Source organism: Sprattus sprattus (assembly GCF_963457725.1).
Source record: "Sprattus sprattus genome assembly, chromosome: 12".
NCBI classification, from domain to species: Eukaryota; Metazoa; Chordata; class Actinopteri; order Clupeiformes; family Clupeidae; genus Sprattus; species Sprattus sprattus.
The window spans coordinates 13,388,074-13,404,010 of record NC_137910.1 but is presented as its reverse complement, the minus strand read 5'-3'; the positions used below and the strand labels follow the sequence as shown (position 1 = coordinate 13,404,010).

Here is a 15,937-nt window from a genome sequence, read left to right as displayed (position 1 = left end):
GACAGTTCCAGGCTCTGTGTGTGTGAGTGTGTGTTTGGGGTTTTGCTCTGCTGAGACACACACACACACACACACACACACACACACACACTCCTAGTAAACACTGCCTACAGGCCCAAACCACATCAGCAATCTGGCCACGTTCAAAGAGGGCTGCATCTGTTACTCCTGCTCCCATTGTTGCGAATGTCTCCTTAATCCTTTTTGACTTTATTCATGCAAAGGTCATCTCAAATTCTACAAATGGAAGGAGGCGACCAGGCCTCACAATATGGCAGGAGATCGCCGTGGTAATCCGCCAAGGCGGGAGGAGCGGGAAAGGAACGTGTGTGAGTGTGTCTGTGTGAGAATGGGAGTGAGACAGAAAGTGATTGTGTGTGTGTGTGTGTGTGTGTGTGTGTGTGTGTGTGTGTGTGTGTGAGAGAGAGTATGTCAGTGTGCATGTGTGTGTAAGTGTGTGTAAGTGTGAGTGAGCGTGCATTATCAAGGAAGGGCTCTGTATGAATTTAAAAAGCTTTCTTCCCTTCCCTCAACTGCTATATGGCAAACTCAAAGTCACACGTGCAGAGGGATATCTCCTCGCTCCAGATCGAGCAGCACATCCCTCTCTCTGCCACTCCTCCGCAGTCATTTAGCTGGTACGCCTGATCCAACATGCACGCGGTTATTTGAGACAAACACAGGCGACAGGCCCGCGACAGAGGACAAACAAACGGCAGGGGCGAGAGAGAGGAAAAACAGCGGTCCGTGGCTTCATAAGATCCGCTTGGCTCCTTGAACGCGCTCGGTAAAGAGGCGGATTCAATTAAAAACGATTTTGTGTGCAAGAAAAATCAACAAACGCAGCATTACACTTCACTACATTTCAATTCCCTGCCTATCCCCTTAGCGTGTTCTCACGGGCAAGTTCCAATATCCCTCTAGCGATAGTGACAGAGAGAGAGAGAGAGAGAGAGAGAGAGGGTCTGGGGTCCCTGGGTAGAGGCGAGGGCGTCCCATCACAGGCCGGTGCTTCTGGGTAATTAAACGTATTTGAGGGGCGGCAGGCCTCCTCTCCGTCGCCACAGTCACACACAAGTGCGGCTGGGTGATAAAGCGTCTGGCAGTAATTAAATATGGCCTACATTATCACACGGGCCAAATAAAAACAGTCGCCCCCAGGAGGGGGGTGTGTGTTGGGTGGTGGGAGTGCTAGTGTGTGTGTGTGTGTGTGTGTGTGCGTGCGTGTTTGTTTGTGGGAGACGGAAGCAGCCCGGTGGAGTTAAGCCGCTAGTGTTTAAGCCCCTCGTCCGATCACTGGGCCCCAGAGCCATTCACACTCAGTGGGCTGGCCCTAGCTCACTGTGTGTGAGTGTGTGTGTGTATATATGTGTGTGTGTATGTGTGTGTGTATGTGTGTGTTCAATGGTGTGTAGCTGGGTGACCATCACAGCGTTTAATTAGACTCACCAATGCATTCGGCGGAGAAAATTGCATAAATAATAAACAGACCAATAAATAAATGCCTATATTCAAATAACAGCGGAGCATGAACGCACACTGAGCACTGGGGGGAAGAGGACAACACGGGACAGAGAGGGGGGGGGGAGGGTGAGGGTGGGAGGAGAGGGAAAGAGAGAGAGAGATAGAGAAAGGAAGAGAGAGGAAGAGAGAGAGGTGAGGGTGGGAAGAGAGGGAGATGGTTGTGAAAGGGTATGGAGAAATATAGCCCATTGAGGCCAAGATAACTCTAAAACAGAGGGGGGGAGTGTGTGTGTGTGTGTGGGGGGGGATGTGTGTGTGTATGAGCGAAGAGAGAGAGAGAGAGAGAGAGAGAGAGAGAGAGAGAGAGAGAGAGAGAGAGCGCGATTCCAAGAGGGAAGTGGAACCGAGAGAAGTGATGCCCGGGACTGAAGCCTCACCTTGGGGGAGGAGGAGGAGGCCAGCTCTCTCCCCACCACGGCAGCAAAGGGCGGCGCAGGGCCGCTGGTCGCCCTCTCCGGGGCTGTCTTTGGCGCTGGGGCCTGAGGGGCCACACTTGGGGGCGCGGGGGCCCGCCGCTTGGTCCGACCCGGGGAAGGAGGTGAGGGCTCGGCAGGACTGGAGGTCTTGGGCTCATAGAAGGGATTGGACCTGAGAGAGAAAGCGAGAGAGACGGAATTAGTCTCAACTAAAACAAACACAAAATCTAAACTAAACTGAAGAATGCCCATTAGCGAAACAGACACGAGTGGAAGGCCCCATTTGGTAGGTCAGCTGACTGGGTGCTGGGAGAAGCCAGGTGCCCCCCGAGGTCACACCTGTCCTGACCCCTTGACCTCCTCTGCCAGAGGCCACAGCAGGCACACAAACCGGCCCTCAATCTCTCATCAGCCATCCCTGACACACACACACACTTACACACACACACTGACACACACACACACACACACACACACACACACAGCAGCATCTGAGTGAAAGACAAGGTTAAAGGCAATACTGGAGAGGGGAAATGAAAGAAATAAAAAAAATAGAGGGAGGGAGAGAGAAAGTGACAGTGGAGGTGGCTTTCTCTCCTATAATTTTTTTGGGGCAAAAAACATTGTCATGTTTTTGATTAAAAAAAATATAAGTAAAATACAGCCCAAGTTAAAAAGACCATGTCAACGCTGCAATCATAACAAATGGTTCTGGGCCTGGTGGAGTGTTGCTCTCTGACCCTTTAAAAACACACATAACAGCGTAAACACAACACCTATAATAACACCAAGACATGGCTACTGTTCTCCTTCCTTTCCTCCTTTCTCTGGAGCATGTCATGCACATTTCTGATGGCAGGTTTGACAAATTGTCATGGCGAAGGAGCCTTCGCAGAAGGAGGAGGTGGGGGGGGGGGGGGGTAGATGGCCAGACAAGAGGAAAGAATGCCTCTAACAACAGTGGCCTTGTTACTGCTGAAAGGCCTCGCTCACCACTTTCCTCATGGGCTACAAGTGGCCCTCTATACCTCAGCAATGACTCAACACACACACACACACACACACACACACACACACACACACACACACACACACACACACACACACACAGGGAGAGAGAGAGAGAGAGAAAGAAAGAGAGAGCAACCAGGAGAGAGAAAGAGAGAGACAGAGAGAACAATGAAATACAGGCCAATGGGTTCCTGTGCCAAAACATGACATCGAGCAGCCACATATTTCATCCATATTTGCAAGATGGAGTTATAGGTGCCCAATTATCTGCCCTAATTTGCCGCTGTGCAGTGATGTTACAGTGATCCATAGAGGGCTCTGGGCAGTGTGTGGTACAGCGGGTTTGACACATGGAAACACTGTTGTCTTTCTGTGGTGGTAATTGAACGCCTCTCATATTTAAACTAAAGCCTTTTAATCACTGATAAACCATAATTATGGCGGGGGCACAACTACTCAACACCAGAAGATTTAGTCTTAGTGCATTAGCAGGCCTAGGGGTACTCATTTGGGAAGAATATAAGAGGCTCCCACATACACACACACACACACACACACACACACACTTACTCATCCAGCTCCTCATCCTCGGCCTTGGAGGTGTCTGCGTAGAGGTACTTGCTCATGTCCACGGGCCGGACGTTCTTCCGCTTGGTGGGTCGGGGCGGTGAGTGCTGTGGCTGCGGTTCCTGCTCCGGTTCTGCGTCGGCTTCCTCGAACGGGTTCCCCCCTCCCTGGAGCTCCGGGTCCGGCTCCGGGTCAGGCTCATCGAACGGGTTGCTGTGGTCCTCGTCGTAGGAGTCCTCGACTTTCGGGCTGGATCTGAATGTGGGCCGCGGAGGTGGTTCTGATGGGGGGAAAGCTAATGAACGAAAGAATGAAAGAATGAAAGAATGAAAGAATGAATGAATGAATGAATGAATGAATGAAATGAAAGACCGTAAGAAAAGGGCAGCAAACACACGAGAGAGAAAGCTTTGCGTCACTAGTCTTAGCGTAAGACATAAGGCATAGAGAGCACAGTGAAGAGAGAGAAACACAAAGAAAGTGAGAGATGTTCAGGGTCACAGGTGATTGGACAAGGCCAAGGCTGATTAAAGGCAGCCTGACACACCAGCCATCACCATCCCAGTCTTCTCTGCTCTCTTTGGGCTTTTCAGGGGCTAAGGCCTGAAGTCTGAGCAAATATTGTTGAAACCATCCGTCTTACTGTATTTCACTCAAGCAGAAGTGCTGTGCATGAACAGCATATCCAAGCAAGCACACACACACACACACACACACACACACACACACACACACACACACACACACACACACAGCCCCTCATAGAGAGTCACATTCCATGACAGCTCTGGACAGAAGGGCTAGACACCTCACTCTAGGTTTCCACATGACAAAAACATTTACTTACTTTCTCTTACTCACACACACACACACACACACACACACACACACACACACACACACACACACACAAAGCACAATCAGGCCCATCCTTCAACAGCCATGGCTGGCACACTTAAAGGCAGCCCTGAGAGCAGTGGGTGGTGAGGGGACTGGGGGTTACCGGGGTAACGAAGGCAGCTTCACACATACAGCTGGTGATGTCAGGGGGTAGAAACGATGTGTGTGCTGAGCAGACGACACAAAGGCTGTGCATGCAAGTCTAGGCAAGCAGAAGACCCTGTGCTATGGCAGCTGACAGAGCTAAAACACATTCACTTGGTTAGCCACACAGTGTGACGGTGGTCAAACAGGGGACTGACCAACACTGCGTTTGCTTAGTTCTTTTATTCCTGAAGCATGCACAAACAGTTGGCATACGCAGCATCGCAGACAAGCTAACTTCTTCAGCCCCTGACACCAGCTCCATTGGAGACAATGGGCTTACAATTAGGGCATTCCTAATCAGATAATGAATGGTGTGACAAGGTTGACCGCAAAAAAGTTACGTATAAAAAAGTGTTAAGAGACGAGGCAGTTACCTTCCTCATCGGGGTCCCCAAAGGGGTTGAAGTCGTTGGGATCCTCCGGATCGTCGAAGGGGTTGGTGCTCAGGTTGGAGGGATCCTGGTCCTCGTCTTCCATGAAGTTCAGCTTGCTAATCAGCTCTGTAGAAAGCGTCACACCGCAACAAACACACAATTAGTGCTTGACATAAATGCCCCGAAGAATGAAAAGAGCCTGCACAATCCACATGGAAGAGGGTACAATAAATAAAAATAAAAACAACACAAAACCAGAATTACAAAACCACATAAAACAGAAAAACCTAAAGGAACGAAAAACACATCTGCATTTTGGAGTGAACCAAGATCATACCAACCAACCAACCCTGAAACCCCCTGCATATGGAACCAACACCCTCGCGTAGATTGGCAGAGAACCAACACCCTTGCGTAGACTGGCACCGAGATGAAGGCTAGTCAGTGTCTGTGTGCTCCCCTACAACACAGGGGCACCTGGGCTGGGCTCTGGGTGCTGGGATCTCGGGGGAGGGGTGACGGGTAAGGGTTAGGCTGATAAGGGTCTGTGACGTGACATGACATGTAAGCCCTCACGTGCCACGGTCACACATTCTCACCCATATTTGGCCATCGGTACACTGGCCAGGACAACTGGAATGAGCACGGGTCTGTGTGGTAGGCTACTTTTATACTTCTGTTCAGTTGACAGTAGGCCTTGCTTACGAGTTCTTTTTTTTTTTTTTTTCAATCCATCATGTTTTAACTACACCTCTAATATTCATCCAGCCAAATATTCAAAACCTGACACAGATGAGATTGATGAGACGTGCCTGAGATTCTTCCCGTTGATGGAACATTCTGCAGACCACTGTTCTAAGTTCTTCTAGAAGTTAAGCCATCAGTGTTCCTTCGTGGTGTTATAATAAATAATGTCACACAACACCCATGCAATCCCATCTGCTCATTCCAGATGGGGGTCTGGTTCACTGCAAACTGCAGAACACCAAAACAAGATTCAGGAACATAAAAGTATGAATAAAAATGTTGAGGGTAGTACAACAAGAACGGAAGAGGGGAGAAATGAATAGAAATTAAAAAAATAACAACATAATAACTATAACAAATCAACAGGAAAACCAGTGAGACCAAACACCAACACACCACATCAACTATGTCAAAGGACATGAGAAATTAAGAAAGAAAAATAAAAGAAAGAGAGAGAGGGAGAACAACCAGACACAAAAGAGAGTGAATGATGAAAGACACAGAAAAGGAAGGAATGAAAGAGAAGAGGAAAGCTCAAGAAGACCTTCGGAGGAACTGGCTGATTTAGCCGATGGCTTATTTGCTTGCTTTGGGTAGTCGTCGAACTCCCCATCTAAGCAGCTGAGGGCATTCAACTGGTTTACTATCTCTGCAAACAGAAGGGCCGGTCAGGACAAGCGTGAGCAGAGAAAAGGGGAAGAGAGGAGAAGAGAGAGAGAGAGAGAGAGAGACAGAGGGAGAGGGAGAGAAAGAGAGCACAGCAGCCAGAGAGGTTAACAGTCAAAACAAACACACATACAGCACTCATGACTCATATGTATGCTCATGGAGAGTCAGGGTCATATATGTATACATATAACGTACATATATTCTCAGTTAGAGGCTTAAGGCATAAGAACCATTCGACTGAGCAGTACAAGGAAAAGCTTTCACAAGGTACTAGAGCAGGGATGGGTGCATGAGTGAAGACGGGGATGGAAAGCATTCTGCTGCCGATCTATAGAACACCAACACTTCATACAGATACAGTGAATACATAAAGAAATGCAGCTAGCCATGCCTTTCTATAGGCAGCCGCCTTATTGATGCTGCACACATGAGACGCATGGGAAGAGACGAGGGGGGGTGGGGAGTTGAGTGGAGAGGAGAGGAGAGGAGAAGAGAAGCTTAGCGTCAGAACTCTTTCTGAGCGTCTGGATCATCCCAAAGCCGGGCATCCCACACTTTATGCATGGGATGATGGAGAGAGAGAGAGAGAGAGAGAGAGAGAGAGAGAGAGAGAGAGAGAGCAGAAAGGAGGAAGAAAGAACAGAGGAAGAAAGAACAGAGGGAGAAAGACGGAAATATATTACAAAGCAAACACGGAAAAGCGGAAACCTGATGGAGAGATTGAGCCAAAAGAACACACACACACACACGCGGCATGTAACAAATCCATATTGGAATAAAAACAATAACAAACGCAGGATTTTACTGCAAATGAAAAAATAAAGTGTGCCGTGCGTGCCAGGTGAGTAGTGACTGAGGCGTGTCCAGGTAAATGCCCCTCGCCAGGTGAGCAGTGACTGAGGCAAGTGAGCATGACTGGTTATGGGAGCATTCATGACCAATGGGTGTTGCATTTTGAGTGGTGTTGCATTTTGAGTGGTGTCATGATTGGGTTTGGAAAACATCTCAAGAACAATAAACAGAATAAGAATTAATTAACATTTTACATAAAGGTAAGGTCCAGAAATACAATTTAGTTGGTTGAAAGGCATTCAAATCATGCCGTTAAAAGAAACAACAGCTTAGGTTGGTCATTTGGTACAGGCTGATGACCTATTAGCCCTCATGGAATAACGCTGTGTAATACCCGGAAGAAGAAATATCAAACCAATGCCTAAATACACCAGCATATGACTAGGATACCGCAGTTCTGTTCTTGCCTATAGGACAACACCATATGACTAGGATACCGCAGTTCTGTTCTTGCCTATAGGACAACACCATATGACTAGGATACCGCAGTTCTGTTCTTGCCTATAGGACAACACCATATGACTAGGATACCGCAGTTCTGTTCTTGCCTATAGGACAACACCATATGACTAGGATACCGCAGTTCTGTTCTTGCCTATAGGACAACACCATATGACTAGGATACCGCAGTTCTGTTCTTGCCTATAGGACACCACCATATGACTAGGATACCGCAGTTCTGTTCTTGCCTATAGGACAACACCATATGACTAGGATACCGCAGTTCTGTTCTTGCCTATAGGACAACACCATATGACTAGGATACCGCAGTTCTGTTCTTGCCTATAGGACAACACCATATGACTAGGATACCGCAGTTCTGTTCTTGCCTATAGGACAACACCATATGACTAGGATACCGCAGTTCTGTTCTTGCCTATAGGACAACACCATATGACTAGGATACCGCAGTTCTGTTCTTGCCTATAGGACAACACCATATGACTAGGATACCGCAGTTCTGTTCTTGCCTATAGGACACCACCATATGACTAGGATACCGCAGTTCTGTTCTTGCCTATAGGACAACACCATATGACTAGGATACCGCAGTTCTGTTCTTGCCTATAGGACAACACCATATGACTAGGATAGAGCAGTTCTGTTCTTGCCTATAGGACAACACCATATGACTAGGATACCGCAGTTCTGTTCTTGCCTATAGGACACCAGCATGATATAACCACACCCAAAATCACGATCCAGTCGTTCTGTCCTAATGTGGGTAGACTTTGGGTTAATTTTGAAAACATGGGACCAGCTGTTAACCCATCCGCATTGACAAATAGGGGACTGCTTAACTCCCTACTTGGCCTTGAACAGTGCAAGGTGATATCTTAGGCTTTCCTCAAACCCCTTTGGCAGAAAGGCAACAATGTCTTTGCTCTCAGTGAATGATATTACACATTATTCTTGCTCTGGCTTCACTTCTTGGATGTTTGCTAACGTTGCTTCTACTGTTGGTTACTACCATCACTTCATCTAGTTCTAGCACTGTCGCCATTGTTGTAACTACATTTCTAAGAAATTCTTTAATTCAATGTCATTGCACCTAGCCACCCCCACTGATTGATGGGCCCTCAGAAAGACCCATTGCGTCATCTTGAGAACAGCATTTCCAGACTATAATCCCAGACTATAATCTCAGACTATAATCCCAGACGGAACTGTGCTGGGAGCAATAGGCGGGTTGAGCCAGGCTAATAAGACACTATGCAGCTGCTTCCATAAACACAGTTCAGGTCATAACTGCATGCAAATCTGTCCACCCAAAACAAAATACAAAATTAAATTGGGATTTTGTACTGTGCATTCTTATTCATTATGTCTAATGAGGCTAACTGAGTCTTTCTTTGGGGATCATTTATTCTCTATGCTACGATTATATTAAGACGCCTAATGCGAGCCCAGAAAAACCCATAACTCGCCATGCCAGGCTAGCCCAGAGCGGGCGCGCTCAACCTCAGATCAAGGCACCACTGGCACTGCCGCCTCAGCTCTTGGCACAGGTGCGGAGCGCCAGCGTGGGCCAGGGGCCAGAGCCATGCCACACGTCTGCCCAAAGCAAGCCCTCAGGGATGGTGCCTGGTGCCCACACCTCTGCCCAGAACAAGACGAGGACTGGTGCACAGCAGGGTCTGGTGCCAATGGGGCCGTGCCAGCCTGTGCTCCGGCGGGTACAGGATCCACCTGTTATTTTCATCCCGTCTTCACGCTACCCGTGTAGCCACCCATGCGAAAGCCACCGTGTGTTGCTAACATTGAAGTGGTCAGCGCCTGACGACTAGCTGAGTGCTGCTTATTCGCCCCCCCACACCCCCTGAAGGACTCTTCCATTAGCCACCAATAGGGGAGGGGAAGAGAATGTTTAGAGACATCATCCTTTTTATGGAATGCACGTGTACGTTATATACTGCAGCCATATGATCATAAACATCCAAAACCATTTCCCCCCCCCACGATCCTCCACTCACCAGTGATCTTGGCTGCTTTCTCCTCCTGGTTGACCCGATTCTCCTCATCCTCCTCGTTCTCCTCCTCAAAGTCATCCAGGTTGCCGATGTCGGCCTGTTTCATGCTCATCAGGCTGGCCAGGCTCTGCATGTCCTCGTCACTGAGGGTGGGGGCAGGGCAGGGCAGGAGAGAAGACAGGAGATTGTGAGGGGGGGGGGGTGTTAGAGAAGCATACAGAAAAAGGATTAAAATGAAAAAAGGGAATTGCTACCCCACTCATTTTGAGAGATGAATGGAAAGGACATTCACTTAACATTGAAATGGTGTTAACAAACGTTTTTTTTTTATCCAAGAATTGTCTTGGTCGCAGTTGGTGTGTGTTCCACGTGTGGGCATAATGTGGGAAGGGCAGTGGGACTGGCTGTTCATTCTCACTTAAACCCCCCTCAGGTTGCAACAATTCTATATGATAACCTCCCGTTGGCTTAGCGGAGAGATGGGGAGAGAGAGACAGAAAGACAGAGGGAGAGAAGCCATGCCTCTGTAAACAATGTGCCCTTCATGCTCTCGCTCATGAGAAGCCTGGGCAATAAGAAACACACATTCCTGCCGTGCTTTTTTTTTTTTTTTTCTTCTCCACGACAGCCACCACCAGATAACACCAGAGGATTAACGCTCTCCCTCACTCTGCCTCTCTCGCTCTCCTTCTGTCTTTCTGTCACTCCCTCTCTTTCTCCTTCTCTGTCATCTCACTGCCTCTACCCTCTCGCCCCCCACCTACCCCCCCTTCCCTCCCGTCTTCCCCCCCTGATCATTCCCGCCTTCATGAATGCAATACAGTCCCTTCTTTAACCGGCTGCCGAGCTTATTTGAACTTACGTAATGGGGTTTATTTGTGAGAGGGTGACATCATTCCCCGTGGGTTAAGAGGGGTGACACACTCCTGCCCCCGGACCCTCTGCACACACAAAAGGAGCGGCTCTTGTAGGCCGACACTCATCCCACACGAGACCCCTCGCTCCTTCCCTCTCTCTCTCTCTCTCTCTCCATCTATCTATCTCTCTTCCTGGCTTTTATTCACAGTCAGAAGAAAAGCACACAGGGGACAGAAGGCAGCAAATATGGATCTGGGGAATTGTCCAAGGGAAAAGAAAAAGCACAAGAGAGAGCGAGAGAGAGACTTATTTATTTACACTTCCAAGCCGCTGGTGGCTGGAAACATTTTTGCTATCTTTGGGAGTCGCCATTCTTTTGTGTGATGGGGGGGGTTGTGTCAAAAGAATACAAGCCGCTGGAAGGCAGCCCTGTGAAAACAAGATTTATTTATTTGTTTATTTTCTTTTTCTAATTATCATCTCCTCAGCCATGGGTTTGGCAGCTAACAGGAAGAGAACGGAGTGGAAATGATTCTTCATATTAAATCAGCACAGGGATTTGAGGTGATTTTTGATTTTGCAATTTGACACCAACAAATAACTTCCGCCGCGAAATGTGAGGCGCGACGCAATTCTTCATTTTCCTTTCAACAACACCCCACAGAGGATCCACCTACAGCTCTGGGTCAGACATTTTGTGTGTGTGTTTGTGTGCGTGTGTGTGTGTAAGTTAATCTCACAGACATGCAGTTGCATGAACAGCACACAGGAACAAGTTGATCCTCCGAATGTGCCCGCTTTGGGTGCAGGAGACAGCACAGAATGTTAAGGCAGATAGAATATAGAATGTTGGGGAGACGCTGTAATCTAGAATCAGTGCAATTCCACAGAGCAGCATTCAAGCATTCACAAAGAGGAGGAGCAGGTTAGTGGGAGAAAAGAAAGACAGAGAGAAAGAAAGAAAGAGAGTGAGAGAGAGATAGAGAGAGCAGAGAGCTAAAGGTAAAGGGATGTAAAGAGAGTAGGATCCTAGGAAGTGATGCACTGGTGCTGGCCAAAACCAATAGCCAATTACATGGCAGTAAACTGGCTTGTATGGAAATGTAATGTTTTGTATATGTTTTAACAGTCATCCGAACTTGGTTGCGAAGTCTAACGACATGCAGCCAATAATGAGTACGTCCACCAAAAAGCCAACTGACGAAACAGAAAAAATGAAGCTAGTGGGGCCCAACAACTGCAGCCAGCTGGGTAGTTATTTGTCTGCCAGGGCTGACTGTTGGTGGTGTGATCCGTGCACCCCTAACCCAGCGCAACAGAGGAGAGGCAGATTGAACTCAGGGCAACAGAGGAGAGGCAGACTGGGGGCTGGGAGTGCAGCTATGGCAGGAATGCGGAGTGTGTCACATGGAGGGAGGTTCACTGGCTGTGTTACTGAAGCGAGAGAGAGGTGAGAGAGGGAGGCAGAAATGAGAAAGGAGAGTGTGAGAATGAGTGATTAAGAGAGGGAAACTCAAGGGAGAGTCACCGTGTGTGTGTGTGTGTGTGTGTCTGTGCAAGAGGCCTGGTCTTTTGATCTCTGCCCATTCACTCTGAATTCTCCAGTTCCAATCAATCCAAACTGAACTACCAGACTCTTTATTGGAGACTTGATTTGATGCCCCATCTTTCTTTGAAGCCTTTGATTTCAATCCTTTGCTTTTCTGAACCATTTGGTTCACAACATAATAAATAATGAACTAACTGGTAAAAAAAAAACAGACAAATATATATGGAGTAATTGTGTTGAGTTGTGTTCATTTGTGAGTACGCCTGGAGTGGTTAATATATGGAGTAATTGATTGGTGTTCATTTGTGTCTAAGTGTGGAGTGGTAAATATATGAAAATAATTAATTTGTGTGTAGATGAGGGATGGTGACTCACGAATATATATGGAGTAATTGTGTTGAGTTGTGTTCATTTGTGTGTACACGACACGTTGAGTGGTACGTATATGGAGTAATTGTGTTGAGTTGTGTTCATTTGTGTGTACACGACACGTTGAGTGGTACGTATATGGAGTAATTCATTTGTGTGTGCGTGGAGTAGTAAACATATGGAATAATTGATTTGTGTTAATTTGTGTGTAGGTGTGGAATGGTGACTCACGTGGCCTTGCCCTCCCTGAGGAAGATGCAGGAGAGGGAGAACTGCAGGGTGGCAGCCACCACCTTCTTGGACAGGGGCTTGAACTTGAGCTTGACGTCGGTCTGCGTGGGCATGGGACTGGCATACTGCTTCATGTTGATGCTGCTGGTGGCCAGAGCCTTCCTCCTCCCCGACGGAGACTCCTGTGGAGGGAGAGAGAGAGAGGGGGGGGGGGGGGGGGAGAGAAAGGACAAACAAAAAACAAATGGGTGTCAGGCAGAAAGACATACTTCCTTTTAAAAACCTGTATTTAAAGCATTGTATAGATCACTGTTGGTCAAATCACTCAATTTCACCCGTTAAACACAAGTGCTTCTGAATCAGTAACAGATACAGTTGCCCCGCCTACAAACAAGAAGAACAATTAATTGCTTTAATCATCTGCTGTCACCTCCCTATTGCACCTGAGGCTTTTACGACTTCAACTGCCTATCAATCACCTATCAATCAACATGCTAATGAAAAATGTCTGAGGCATGAGGAAAACGCGACCCGTTTAATCCTGGGGAAAAACCAGAATGCAGGTCAAGAATGCAGGCTATGGGAGAAATGTAATGAGGAGCTATTTCAGGTTGTTACTTTAAATGTCAACAGGCCTGACAGACACATGCTATATATTAAAGTTACGCCTAAGTGACTTGGTGCATGATGTATGTATGCTTTAAGTCACGTAGCCTCTTAAATGCCTTGAGATCACAGTATGATCAGTTTTAGGCAACGAATGTTTGTGAAAATAATGCCCTGTGAAGAAATCTCACACACACACACACACACACACCTTGGCTTCCTTTTCTCCTTGTACTTTGTCTGACTGAATAGATTTAGTGCTTAGTGATGTGAAGTGCCTAGTGCTTAGTGCCTACTCCAAGGTCTCCTACTGTACTGAAACGTGAGTGTGGCTCCTCACTCGGAAGGCGCTTAGGATAAAAGCGTATGCCAGATGAGTACATTTAATTATCCATTAACATGACATAGAGACTATAACACAAGAGAAGTTACAGATGTGAAAATAATGCCCTGGGAAGAAATCTCACACACACACACACACACACACACACACACACACACACACACACACACAGAGCATTTGATACATTATCTCTGCTTGTGAGGATAAAGGATGTCAGGTCCCTGGCGCCCCCTATAGGAGACACAATGTCAAGTGGCGGCTGTCAAACTTGCACGTCTCCAAAACCTAAAGAGCACTACTGCAGTGGTGTGTGTGTGTGTGTGTGTGTCATGTGTGTCATGTGTGCGTGTGTGCATGTGTGTCTTTTTAATCGAATGTTTGATGTCATAATTACGAGACACTATTCAACAAGCTAATAAAAAGGTTCTGCAGTTTTGAGTTGTCCCATTTCCTTGAAAAGATGAAAGATTTGCACAACATGAAACCAACAGATGAATAAATCAAAAGAACAAAAACCCATCTTCAGCTGGACCCGCTGTGCATCCCTAGATAGGAAACAACACAGCTGGGGCCGTTACCCTGCCAAAATAAATAAATAAGCGAAACAAAACGGCACGTTTAGTCTTTCCGCTCTACCTCGGGGCATTTTCCCTGCTTGCTGTCAGCCTATCAAGGATTTGCTCTCGCACTCGCTGTGTTGATACAGGGCACGTGCCATGTTCTCTCTCTCTCTCTCTCTTTCTCTCTCTTTCCCTCACTCTCTCTCTCTCTCTCGCTCTCTCTCCCCCCCTCTCCCCTCAGTCTGCTGCTGCCCTAGGTTGTTCACAGTAAAAACAAATATGTCTTTGGGGAGGTGTATGTTCACCGTTTCTCTTTCTGTCAGTGATTTCAAGAGAGGGGGGGGGGGGGGTTGTAGAGAGGGATAGAGAGAGGGAGAGAACGGGAGAGTGAAAGAGAAGGCAATCAGAGGGGTTGTTGTTTGTTGGTTTGTTTGTTTGTTTATTTGTTTGTTTTGCTGGTCTGTTTTTCGGCAGCATTCCCCCGTTGCTCATCTGAAATGGAGCGGCGAGAGCGAGCGGGCGCTCGTGTGCCGGAGCGAGAGAGCGCAAGCCGCCACTCCATCCCTCCGTCTGAATGCGAGTGGCGTTCTTGGCCCGAGTTCAGGAATCGAAAGAGTGTCTGAGTGAGGGAACGACGGAGGGAGGGCTGGGGGGGGGGATAAATGGCCTACAGCTTCTCATGATCAGGGCTCCTCTCATGGCAGCTAGTATGGCTTCCTTCTCTCCATCTCTCCCTCTTTTTTCCTTTTTCCCTCCATTCAATGGCCACAAATCACTGGATGAATTCAACAAAAGAAATATGAATGCCCCTACCAAACACACACACACACACACACACACACACACACACACACACACACACACACACACACACACACACGAGCACCAGTATACCAAACGATTTCTATGGTGCAGTCAGTGGTTTGGAGATGTCTATTTCAGTGTGCCGTGTTCCCGTTCCACAGCCCAGGGGGAGTGCGGGGGGAGAGGCGCCGCCTTAAAGCCCCTCATGAATACAATGCCACACATTTCCCTGTTCACACAGGGCTATTTGGAGAGCATGTATTATATACATACGCCTGTGTGCAGATCTGCTGATATGCGGATGTTCTTTCTTTGAGGTTGTGTGCATGAGATGGAGTAACTGTGTGCGCGAGTGTGTGTGTGTGTGTGTGTGTGTGTGTGTGTGTGTGTGTGTAAGTGTGAGCAATGTCTTCACAGGGCACCACGCTCCTGTGTGCACCAGTGCAAACGACTCACTCTCTTATCACCTCCCAGCGCTGACGAGATTGGGACACAGTGGCGCAGTTATAGATCACACCTCCACGCAGTAACACACACACACACACACACACACACACACACACAGAGTTTGGAGCTCGAGGGAACCTTGTGGCTCTTCCATGTGCCGGCTCCATCAGTAGCCCAGAATGGTGCACCCTCAGTGAGCTGGACGCGGCCTCTCTCCCCAGCGGCCTGCTCACCTCACCATCGCAGCAGATTAGCAGTGGGCAAAGCATGATGGGAAACCAAGTTGAGGTCCCACTCCAGAGCCAATCAGGGGTGGGCACCAGGGGAGCACGTTCTCCGCTTACCCCCAAGGTGCTGCAGAGCTAGCGGCAGAGGGTGCAGCCACACACACACACACACACACACACACACACACACACACTACGTACCCAAGCGTGCCCACTTCAGCCCCTGTGCCACCAGGCTCCAAAGCTCCTTCAGTAAATGGGAATG

The 15,937-nt window shown here is 48.0% G+C and overlaps 1 protein-coding gene across 1 annotated transcript in view; it reads right to left on the bottom strand.

Annotated features, from left to right (window-relative positions):
- Positions 1–536: 536 nt before the first annotated feature.
- Positions 537–15,937, bottom strand: part of LOC308373516 (EH domain-binding protein 1-like) — a gene marked incomplete at its 3' end in the record, with an annotated part of 49,072 nt that continues 33,671 nt past the window's right edge. Inside the window, exons 5-10 of the mRNA XM_080849090.1 lie at positions 12,686–12,867; positions 9,682–9,821; positions 4,940–5,065; positions 3,522–3,813; positions 1,902–2,112; positions 537–644 (exon numbers count right to left, since the gene is read on the bottom strand). Of these exons, the coding sequence (XP_080705216.1) occupies positions 537–644; positions 1,902–2,112; positions 3,522–3,813; positions 4,940–5,065; positions 9,682–9,821; positions 12,686–12,867 (1,059 nt within the window). The remainder of the gene's footprint in view (positions 645–1,901; positions 2,113–3,521; positions 3,814–4,939; positions 5,066–9,681; positions 9,822–12,685; positions 12,868–15,937) is intronic.